This window comes from Psittacula echo (genome assembly GCF_963264785.1).
Source record: "Psittacula echo genome assembly, chromosome: 4".
Lineage (NCBI taxonomy): Eukaryota > Metazoa > Chordata > Aves > Psittaciformes > Psittacidae > Psittacula > Psittacula echo.
In genome coordinates, this window is record NC_137738.1 from 40,296,590 (window position 1) to 40,308,645 (window position 12,056).

At 38.6% G+C, this 12,056-nt stretch overlaps 1 protein-coding gene across 1 annotated transcript in view; it reads left to right on the top strand.

Moving 5' to 3' along the window:
• The window catches only part of MTHFD1L (methylenetetrahydrofolate dehydrogenase (NADP+ dependent) 1 like), a gene marked incomplete at both ends in the record, with an annotated part of 146,668 nt that overhangs the window by 33,198 nt on the left and 101,414 nt on the right, over positions 1–12,056 (top strand). Inside the window, 5 exons of the mRNA XM_080615238.1 lie at positions 2,794–2,930; positions 4,167–4,213; positions 5,926–6,033; positions 6,952–7,026; positions 8,706–8,808. Of these exons, the coding sequence (XP_080471364.1) occupies positions 2,794–2,930; positions 4,167–4,213; positions 5,926–6,033; positions 6,952–7,026; positions 8,706–8,808 (470 nt within the window). The remainder of the gene's footprint in view (positions 1–2,793; positions 2,931–4,166; positions 4,214–5,925; positions 6,034–6,951; positions 7,027–8,705; positions 8,809–12,056) is intronic.

Here is a 12,056-nt window from a genome sequence, read left to right on the forward strand (position 1 = left end):
CTTTGGGGCTTTGTGGGAAGCCCTTTACTGGTAACTTCCATCAAACTGTTATAGGTGTCTTTTTCATAACAGAGTAGTTTACTTTTTGGTGGGTTTATTTTTGTTTATTTGTTTTGTTAATGTTGTGTTTTAAATAGCTTAAAGTTATTATCTTGTTATGTCTCTGAGTGCAGTAACACCTCAAGATTACTCCAGTATTCTTTAAATCTGGCTTTAATGCACAGGAATAAGAGGATCAAGTAAATGAGATTAAGGCAATAGGCAAAAGTGAATGAGACAGTAGCAGAACAAAGGGCAGGGAGAAGCCATGCTAATAATTATTTCAATGGGCTTGGGGCAATCAGTGTTAAAACAGTAGTCAGGAGGGTGAAACTGGATGTGAAAATGGGTTAATCTGGCCTTGGTGCTCTGAAAGAAGCATTTTTGCACAAAAATAAGGATCCCAAGACAAAATGGAGATTGCAGAAGTAGTGATGGGAAAATGGAAGCTGTCATTGTGGCAGTAGTAATACCAGGAGGGCTCACTGTCGTGACAATGTAGAGATTAAAAAGTCTCAATTCTTCTAGGAGCTGCAAACATGAAGCGTTTTGTGCCCCTGCAGTAGATCAGAAGGAAATAAGAAGGCACAGTATGGTTAAAAAGATGACAGGGACCAAAACTGCTTTTGAGAGTACATAAAATGGATCCTTCTCAGGATATGCTCTAAATGTCCCACCTTTTGTTGGCTCTACATAGATATTTTGCTAAAAATCTGTGAATTCTCTTTTAAGTTAAAAGAGTGCTGTTCTAGGAAGCTGGGATGCCGAAATAGTCTGTATAGTAAGTTACTGAAAATATGTAAGAATCGGGTTGTGGGCAAACATGATGTTATAAACTTAAGAAAAAAATGACTGAAAACAAATGCCCAAATTAAGTAACCCATGTGCTTACATGGTCATATGAAAGTAGTTCAAAGCTGCCATTAGACAAAATGCTATTTAGAAAGAGTTCCAGTTTAGGGAGTCTCACAGATGTATTAAATTCCATTGATTTCACTGAAACTTGAGTTAAAACATCACTTTTCGGAATAGAAAAATTATTTCCTAGAACAGCACAGAATCATAGAATCACAGAATGGTTAGGGTTGGAAAAGGCCTTAAGATAATCTAGTTCTATCCCCACCTACCATGGGCAGGGACACCTCCCACTAGAAGATGTTAATTTGGCTTGCCTCCTGTTGCCCAAATTTTTCCAGACAAAGGCTTCTTATTTCTTAGCAAAAAGCCCAGGATCCGATGATGAAGTAAAAGATAGATTTGTGATAAGTTAATGTTTTTCATGTGTTTACATTTCGTGGGACAAAGAAGGGCTTTTGTAAATTTGTGAACTGACTGAACTAAGCTGCATCACAATTCTACTCATGTTTTAATGTGTTTGAGTTGTGCTCTGAGGGTAGCAACAACTTGGAAAAATTACTGGTTGGGAAAGGAAGTGTTTCCAGTTAGAGCTAGATGTTTTAGTTCAAGTTTGAAGAGGTCATAGAATTAAGGGTTCCTTATGGATGTGTGTGCATGCTTGTATTTCCTTGGAGATGAACATTAGTTCTTAATGTCACCTTCACTAAGGTACTTACTTCTCTGCAAGTAGTGAAGACAAGAAAAGATATGAATGGTTACACTTTGCCAAAAAGTGGGACTTGTGTGAGAGTGCTGTGAGTGGAAGAAGGACTGGGGCTTTCTTCTTTTGCCAGTCAGAAGGAGAAATGCTGTGCCTCAATTGAATCATTTGAACGCATTTTGGAGACATGAGGCATGTTCATACTTTAAGGAAGAAAAGGAAACAGAAAAACTCCAAAACTCTCCCACTTTTAACATGGACCTTGAAAGTAGGGAAGACATCACTTAAACTGCGGTGTTTAAACAGGTTCATTCACTGTAGCTGATCATTCATATGATCATTCATGTAACTGTCATTCACTGAAGGCTGATGAAGTTTTCTACTTACAAAATCAGCTGTCATTGTCCCTTCATTAAAGGTACAAGAATAGAGTCTTTGAGAGGAGGTTAGAGTCTCTGATTTGAGGTTGGATATCCTTCTAAAATGGCCTGGTTCAGTCATGGCCTAGGTGTGGGAGTTGTAGCATGAGGCTTTTGAGCATTTGCATGGGAGGTTGGACTATGATTGTAATTGTCTCTCATCACCATTAAATCTGCAACCATATCATGAAACATAAGTGTAAAATAAATCATGTTCAGTTGAATATAGCAACTTTTGTGTCCTGTTTTAAACAAAAAGCAGTTGATCTGTCATTGTTGAGGACTGCGATGACATGGAAGCTGGAGAATGGATAGTTGAGCTCTACAAACTGAAGTGTTGGTTATTTAATTTAAAATATTCTGTTATTTCATTCAAATTTTGAGCAGTGGGAATAAAACATCTCATGCATTACTACAGAAAAGTATTAATACATGCTCAGAGTATCTTGATGGATGGCTTGTTAATGAAACTGGTGAGACTTATGCTGTAATAAAAATGTCTAAATTCAATATATTCTTTTTAGAGCTTTTGCCAAAATAATCTTCTCTTTTTCTGCTATCATAGTAAATTGCTTAAATCGAAGACACATGTATATTAGCATTCCAACTTGAGCTAGGGGCTAACATTGTGGCAATATTTTTGTGGAGATAAAGTAATCTTATTGAAATTTGCTGTACAAATATTCTTCATTGAAATCAAAAGCTTTAAGTTCTGATATCCTTAGCCAGGCTGACATCAGCAAAGAATTTGATTAATCTTTTTTCTTGTTTTCCTAGAATAACCCCTACACCCCTAGGAGAGGGAAAAAGCACAGTCACAATTGGTCTCGTTCAGGCGCTTACTGCACACCTTAGCATTAATTCCTTTGCTTGTCTGAGACAACCTTCTCAAGGACCTACTTTTGGAGTTAAAGGTACATAATGTTTGCAGACTCTATGACCTCTGTAAGATTAAAAGGAAATACTTTTTTCTTTTGCTCCTTTTTTTTAATTTTCATTTCAATTCTTTAGTTACTTCACTCAGTGAATTGTCTGAATGGTATATTGGGTTTTTGAAATGTTTCTTGCACACGTCTTCCCATGCAAGGTTCGTATCTATGTTCATGCATTTAATGTGTATTGATAAGGCAGATGAAGCCCAAACATAATGAAAGGCATGGGGCTGTGTTAGCCAAGAGGTGTTTTGTGCAAGTATGCACAAAAAGAGTTGCCCTTCCAGCAACTCCTCTACTCGGAGACTCTCTAAAAATGCCTCTAAATGTTATTGTTTAATTATTCCTTAAGAAGGAGTCCTAAATCCACTCATATTGATTAAAAATATCCAGTCTAAGTAAGTTGGCAGGTAAGCGTATGGTTCAGCTCATCTGCATCATAAATTTGGCTAGGTCTGAACCTCTTCTTTCTGTTTTTCTGAGTTGTCGCCCTTAATCACAACTTTTCTGCCTAGAAACCCTTTAAGAGCATGAGGGCCAGGTAAGAGCCAGCCAAAGTTCAAGCCTGTCTTCAGTGCTGATAGGAAGTAATGTAATCTTTTTTTTGCCATTTCTCAGCTGAGTTTGATGCCTAACTGGGCAAGCACTCCCCATCTGCTCTACTTTGCTTTGCTGAAGTTTAAGTTAACAAGTTTGATTTCAGCTGGAAGGCTCCTGGTGCTTGGTGCTTCTCAGCCAAGACTGGTGAATGTGAGTGCTTTAATCCCTCCACTCAACTTGTGCATAGGCTACAGTGAGCTTCTTTGCCTGTACCCTGAGAGGCAGTGGGAAAGGAGCACTCAGGCAAGAGTGTGAAGGTTTTGTTCAGAAGCAGTGCTTGCTTGTGACTGCTATGTCTTTCCACCCAACAGCTGCATGTGCATGACCATGTCCTAAATCTGGGCAGGAGCAGAGGGTAGCCATTACATAGCCAAAGTCTGGGCCAGTCCTCATGTGTAGGCTTTCATTTCAGATCAAGAATTCCCCTTTTGCTTCCTACTGGAAAAAGCCAGAAAGGTTTAAGGAAATCATGTTCATTTGGGTGCATCATTAATCCCCTAATAGAAATTGAAATGCTGAGAAATGTGTCATCAACACTGTATCTTTGACTTTGTGTGTTAAAGGCTGGTTGTTTAATACCAATCAGAGTCAGATGTGACTATATGCTTTCCTGCACAGGTGGAGCAGCCGGTGGTGGATATGCCCAAGTGATCCCCATGGAGGAGGTGAGACAGTGGTGGGGGGCAGTGAGTCCCTGTCCCTCAGACTGAAGTTGCTGCTGCAGCACTTGTTCAGTGGTGATGGTCTGTCAGAACAGGCAGCCAGGGGCACTGGGACAGCCTCAGCCCAGACACTGGGCACCTCCGTGGGGACAGGCTGAGGCCAGGCTGGGACATGAGCAACTGGTGTGTCTGGCTTGGTGAGGCTTATGGCTGGGCAGGGCTGCAGCAGCTGGAGACCAGCCCTGCTGCAGCATGGCTGGGGCAGAGGCTGATGGCACTGGGGACTGGAGTGGGGTACCAGGCTGTGGGGGAGCCCCAGGGGCCCAGGCAGCAACAGTCAGGGCTTCTGGTGCTCTGTCACTGTCAAAGTGAGAGAATTATTTTCTTACCTGTAAATTAATCTGCAGCTGTCCTCTACTCACAAGTAAATGAGTTTCTGTAGAAGACGGCATCATCCCTAGCTCTATTCAAGGGCTTCTGAAAATCATGTGCCAGCTTTTGAAGGAGCTGGCTGGGTGCATGCTTTTAAAATACTTTCACTGTAAAAATAATGATACTCTGAAGCATGCACCCTTATCTAACACTGCGTTCACAATGTGAAGCTATAAGGTCCATGCATTTATGGACAGGCTGGGTCAAGGACAGAGATGAAGCATAGACTGTGTGTAATGTCAGTTGGCTGCTGCCATCTAGGCTGGGTGCCTTCCTTAACCTCCCTCCTTTGTCTGCAGCTGGCTTAGCCATGTGCCCAGGGGCTCGGGGTGCTGTAGTTGACAATGGAGGTTTGTGTTTTTCCAAAGCATAAAATGCGAGTAAATCTCTGGGCAATGGGACACATAAGGATAGCATGTCTAAGCTTACACATATATTCAGTGCTTGTTTGGGGAAATGCATGATGGTTTCACCCCAAAAAAGCCATAATTTAGAGCTCAGCAAAACCACTTGGATAGCCTAAGCTGGTGAAGTACTGCCTTGAAAGTGCACAGCTGGTCCAAGCAGAGCCCTAATGTAGCACTTGTTAGAGTTTTGATTCCCCTGCCTGTTTGCGTGTGAGTGTGAGCACAAAGGCTTGTGTCAGCTGCTGTCGATGCCCCTCTGCAGTCAGTGCTGCAGTGCAGCTGAAATTGACCTCCCACCTCCTTCTGTCAGAGATATATAAAAAATAAAGTACCTACTCATCAAGTCCTAATCTAATCTAAACTGCTGATTTCAGATTTTTTCCACAAAACTTTGCTGGACAAACTTTATATCAGCAAAGTTCATGCCTGATAAGGCACAGGCTGTTTTCCCATGGCAGAAAGCTGACATACACCCCAAAACCCAGCATGCACAGTGTGCTCTGGGGAATTCAGCAGATATCTGCACCCCTGCTCCAGCTCAATTAGTGAATACTGATGGTATTTAATTGATTTAGTATTAATGATGTGGAACTGTAGCCCTGGGCTTTTCATTCTTGGATCATTTAGCAAGGAATAAAGATGCTTTTGGCTTTGTTTGGCTAAGCTAAGGGTACTTTACCATGTATGCAGGTGAAAATCAGACCTTCATATAGCTCAGTGTATTTTCAGCCTGATAATACTTCATCTACGCTGATAGGTAACTAATCAGAGCTGCAATCTCAAGGAGATAGCAATGATTGCTGCTAATCTGCCTGAAATTAATAAATTGAGTTAAATGGTTTCTTATAAAAGGATTCTGTTGTTTTCACCTCCTAGTTCAATCTTCATTTGACTGGTGATATTCATGCTATAACTGCTGCAAATAATTTGCTGGCTGCTGCTATTGATGCTAGGATCTTGCATGAGAATACTCAGTTTGATAAGGTGAGAGTTATTTGCTGATATCCCCATGACATTTTTTGCTTTCGCATTTTTCAGTAAACTGCATTTCAAAGCAAAATAAATTATCTTTTTATATTTTCACTGTATGAACAGAAACCATTGCTGAAGCCATTCTATGTTCTGCTGGGAAATTTTGCTTATCGGATATATTTTTCTGGCAAATAGCTATCATGAGGTAGTCTTCAAGATAAGGATCTTACACCCAGAACATTATCAACTATTTCAGACTGTGCTAAATAATCTAATAAAATATGTTGATATATCTAATAAAAGATATATATAATATTACTCTTTTTAATAATTTGTATACTCCTTCTAAAGTTAAAAATTACATTTCTGATGTATAGTTGGCTGTGATGTACCTTAAGAAGACGCATTTGTGGAGAAAATAAAGTAGATCCTCTTCCTTCTACTAAATATATTGTGATCTTAACAAAAATGTAACTTGGGTCTTTAAAGGGAAAAGGGAAAGGAAGGAGCTTCCCTTTCTTGGCTCAGTGTTAAAACTCAGCAAAACTGAGTTAAAACAGCCCTTTACTTGGTATAATACAAATGTGCATTTAGGTCAGTTTGCAAATGATAGCCACAGTTTGAATAATTTTGGACCTTGGTTAAAGTTTTAAAGGGTTCTCAATTTCAAAAATAATATATATTTCTTTGTGAAGCATAGAAGCACAATCATTTCTATAATTGGATTTAGACTGTTAAATCATAGGCATTGCTCAAAAGCCTACCGCCTTCTCAGAACTGTTTTTTAAATCACTAACCAGAAGTCCACAACTTATGTGGTGGGGACATTTTAATTAAATTACTCTGAATGAAATTAAGACATTAGCTTTTATTTAACTAGTTCCTGGTTGTAACTTTTTCTTTCATTAACTTCTCGTGTGTTTTTTTTAGGCTTTGTATAATAGACTGGTTCCAGCAGTTAATGGCGTGAGAGGATTTTCTGCTATTCAGCTTGCCCGTCTGAGAGTAAGTTGTTAGTGTAGCCTCTCCTCAATGATAGTATCTCTTCATAAAACATACTCTTTTATGCAACTTGTTTAAAATTGAGGTACAGGACCAAGTTTATATAGACCTCCCTCATGAATTTTTTGAGTGCAGATTTTTTTTCTGAAAGCATCATCCTTGAAGTAATAGGATCTGGGTTATTTATTTTCATAACTAACATTTTTGCCATTTTTTTCTCTCTTGAAATAAACCAATAATGTTTTTAAATGCTGTGTCTTTCCTGATGAAATATTAAAGTTACAGTATTTAAAATACTTTTCCTATTATGGTAAAGTCATATTTGAAAACTCACATTCTTTGGTTTTGCAATATTTTCTGAGTTTGAAAGTGTATTATGGCATATACTTCTGGGGTTTTATTGATGTCAATTTGACAGTCTTCCTTTGAGGGGCAGAAGTACGTTTGTGTGAATAGTATACTTTTGCATCCCATCTCGTTTCCTAAATGCTTCCAGAAGAGCTTTCTGTGCAATTCATGTGTGAATAATATATCTGAATTTGAGGCTGCCGTTCTAATAATTACTTAGAGAGCAACACAGTGCACTAGCATAAGGGAAAGAAAATATGAACCCCTTGAATTGTCGCTTAAGGATAGCTTCAGTCTTCTGTGTCCAGTGCCATTTTTGCTGTTGGCTTTTGGGCCCTGATGGGTGTTGTTTCAGAGTCATCAGGAGACAATGGATAGCTGCCAAGTGTGCACTTGGAATTGGGGGTGGAAAGGAGAATAGAGGTAATACCAGATTCTGTTTTGAAGAATGGAAAAAAAAATGTTTCTCATAACAGTTTAAGCATTTGTGTTGCTCATTTGAATGCCAGTAAACTAAATTGGAGATGATGCCTGCTTCACTCTATGGCAGAGTAGATCTCAGAATTTTCCGTAACAATTTTGAAATATTTTCAATTTGTCCTTGTTTACACTGTCTACAGGGTAACAGGTAGGGAAGGAGGGGGAGTGTTTTAGGTATATTTAGACTTCTAGATTTACTTTATTTTTACTAATAAAGACGTGTAAGCATGTTGGCTAATTCACTGAGGAATGCTTTTCTAATGCCAGAGAAAATGAAGATTTTTTTTAAATTTTATTTTATTTTTTTAAGACTACAAGTTTCCACAGTTTTCTGATCCATCTTTATGTAGATTCACCCAAAGAACAGGTTTGATGTTGCTGAAATAGCAAATCTGTAAAAGCTGGGGGGTATAGGCTTATTTGTTATAAGTGACTTAGTTCATGGATGATGGGCTCTTAAAGCAGATTTTTTTATTTCACTCGAAGGTGATTCACACAAGACCACGCATGGGTCTTTCAGAGATTTCCACCAAATTAGCAAGCATTTAGTTATCTTTTTATTGGTAACTGGTAATGTTGAATTTCATCTTTGGTTTACATTGAGAGGTTCACCTGTGTAAGAAAGAGGCTTATGAGTATTTGTCTTTTCTTGTCTCATTTCTCCATCTACATTTACCCCTATTTTAGTTACAGGTGTTTTCCTGTGTGATTTTTTTTTTTTATTTAATAGTTTTGGTTCTGAGATGCTTCTTTCCAAAATGCTTGCTGAAAGCAGGGATGATAAACCAGAGCAGCTCTACCTTTTGAAGCAAAAAAGCCACTTCACTGTATTTCTTTAACTTGTTTTTCCGTAGAGACTGGGAATATATAAGACTGATCCTGAGACTTTAACAGAAGAGGAGGTTAGCAGATTTGCTCGCCTTGATATTGACCCATCTACCATAACATGGCAAAGAGGTATGTAGTCAGAAAGCCTCACTTCAGCTTGGATTTAATTATAGCCTATTTCCTAATTTACTTAATTTTATCTGAATCAAAGCTGTTTCTGTGCTCTGACTATAAGAACAACCTATTTACAAGTGGGAAATGTGAGTGTATAACAAATACAGGTGCTGTATGTTGTTCTAAATTTGGTCAAATATCTGCAGTAACTCGAGACTTTGCTAGTATTCTGAAAGATAGGTTATTCTGACAGTTTAAGTACATCCCTTCTCTCTCATCTTAGATAATACATGTCAAAACGTGACAGTTGCTTTTCTGTGCAGTTTACAAATCTCATCCATTCTTTTCTTAACAGTGTCTATTATGTTTTAGATTATTTGTACTTACTCTACTTGACTTTGGTCCCTCATGCTCCCCAGCTCAGCAGTCTGGGTAGCTCAGAGACTAAATAGGCACCAGGGATTATGTGTTTTTCCTGTTTTTAAAGTGTCTCTAGCTGTTTGCTTTGATAGGAAGAAGAGGTGAAAGATGTAGTACAGTTTCAACTATGTGTGCCAAGCAAATCAATGTCCACTCTCACACCCTTAGACAACTGCCCTCTGTTATTTTCCAGTTCTAGTGCTGGGTTAAATTTCAATGTTTGCCTCAATTTCTGTATCTCTTTTTCTTTTTAAACAAGTAAACCCTGCATAAAATTATATGCTAAATTCCATTGGATTTTATGATCTTCCTTAGTTCTCAAACACTGCAGTTGTATAGTTCAAAATCATTGTTAAATTGAATGTATTGTGATGATCAGAGAAATAAGGTGAATCTGTTGAGAAGTGGGGGTTTGTGGGCATACTTTACTGTGCCCTTTGTGTGCATGTCATCTCAAACTTGGAATATATTTCTCAAGGTAATACTGGGCTATGTGGCACAAGATGTTTTTTATTATATACAGTGTGTCTGGAAGAGACCTGTATTAGGATGAAGGAGTAATATAAATATTTAGTGTAATATGAATCATTGTTTTTATCAGCACGGGTTTGGGAGGAGGCAGCATTACTCAACAGCTGTTAACCTCAAGTGAGTTAATTAATCTCTAACAATGTTAGTGAACCTTCTATTCCACACAACTCTCTATGATGTACATGTCTTAAAAATTTCAGGGAAAAAAAAAGGCTTTTAGATAACTTGGAAAATGTTATATTTGGGACTATTTGTGCAATCCATATGTATGTGAAGCTTGTTACGTTCCAGGGAATTTGAAGGGCAGAAGAGAAAGCTTTCAGATTGTCTGGAAATTAATTTTAGTCAGGACCTGTTTCCTTAAAAGTGTCACAAACTTAAAGTTCATTGCCATCATATACTAACTTCAGCAGGTACAACATACTGAAAAGAAGGAAAGCTTCCCCCCAGTTACCCTTCCCCTGGTATTCAGATCCTGTTTATATCTCTAGAGGATAAGGAAGTAGATACATTAAACTTAACACTTGGTTGAACCTAAAATTTCCTGAAACTTTTGCTTTGGGTAAGGAAGCGTAAAAAGCTGGAAAAGGAAAAATTGCTTTAGTGGCAAAACCAGTTAATTCTTATTTTACTACTTCTAAACACAGCTATTGTAATCCTCCTGGAGAATGAATTCTGACCATGGTAACAAAGCCAGAGTATCCCAGTGACCAGAAGGAGTTCCAGGGTTAGTTATAGTTTCATGGTAGGGAGTGTTCAGGTTATATGATTTCACGAGGAAGGACCAGATAAAAAGCAGCCCACTGGCTGTCCAGGCTGGTGGGAAAGCTAGTTCCTGCTCTCAGCAGTGTTTGAGTAGTCAGGAAAGACATTTAGGTCTGCTTATGGCTTCATGATGGCGTATGGTACCACAGCTTGGTATGAGGCTACTGCTTCCATGTAGCAGGCTCTGTTCTGGAATTTCTGCCAGTGCTGTAGTATTTTAGATTATGACTGTGTATAAATAGAAATAGGTGCACCATCCCTTAAATGGAATTTCTGAAGAAACTAGGGGCCTAAATATCATGTAGTCGGAAGAATAAATACCATGAAGTCGGAAGGCACATACGGCATTTACAACGCTTCCACAGGAAATGGCAAAGTAGGGGAAGTGGCTTAAACCTTGCTTTTCTCTCAGCTCACCTACAACCCCAAACTGGGATTGTGTAGGATTGAAATTCAAAGTCCCTCTTGTTCTTGGGTAGTTATATTGTCCTTTTCTGAAATTTATTGATCTCCAAAAGCAGCAGGAAAAGTGTGAGAAGGTGATTTCACTGACCTTCAGTGCAGAGAACTTCTCCAGAGGTTTCTTGATTCTCTGCTTCTAAATTAATAGGGCTCAAATCTACACCTAACATAAGATTGACTTGATTGTCAAGCTCCTGCATGAACTGATCTAGAGTATCTTCCACTCTTTCTTTTAGGGTCAGTGCAAATGAAAACATTTGTAGATCTAAAGAGCCCTTAAGAAAGGGGGAGCCCATTTTCACATACTGTAGGGATTGCCATTCCTGGGAAGGAGAGGTCTTGGAGTTTGGTCTCATTTTCTAACAAACAGAAGTATCCTCCTGATGTTTCTTGTTAATAAAACATGCCAATCAGTTTTCAGCAGATGAGAGAGCTCTGTTTCCTACAAAGGCACGTTAGAAATTGAGTGTTGTCAGTGCAGAACTGGAGAATTTGACTCACGATGATAGTGAAGTTAGTAATTCCGCCGGATGGTTTGGACATGCGCTTGCAATCCAAAAAGTGTTCCCAGGTTAGAAATACAATTGTCTAAAATTGAAGTTGTGTTAAATAGCAGATGGATGATCTTGACAGTTGAAAAAAAACTTCCTTTAGCTGCTGTGCAGCTGAATGTGGAGCTAGTTACTGTAATGTGCATGAAAGTGGCTTGTCTGGAAGAACCAGTCTGACAACATAATCATCCTTTAAAAGAGAAACAGACCAGGTTTAACCTACATCATGCAGTCTTAAAAACAATTCTTAACAAGTCAATGATGAAGTGGATGATTTGAAGTAGGTATGAAGTGCATTGTGTCTACTAAGACAGATTTCTCTTATGTAGGAAAAATATTAAATTGTATGTTAGAATATAAGAATCTGTTAGCTTCAAATACTGCTCAGAGAAATTGTATTTGAGTTATTTCAACCTGTCACCTAATAGTATCAATTAGAAGGGAGAAACCAAGTCAATGCTAATGCTAAAATACAGAAGTGTGGCTGTCTGGTTACACTGTTCAAGCAGCTGAATCTTACATGTAGATCAACAG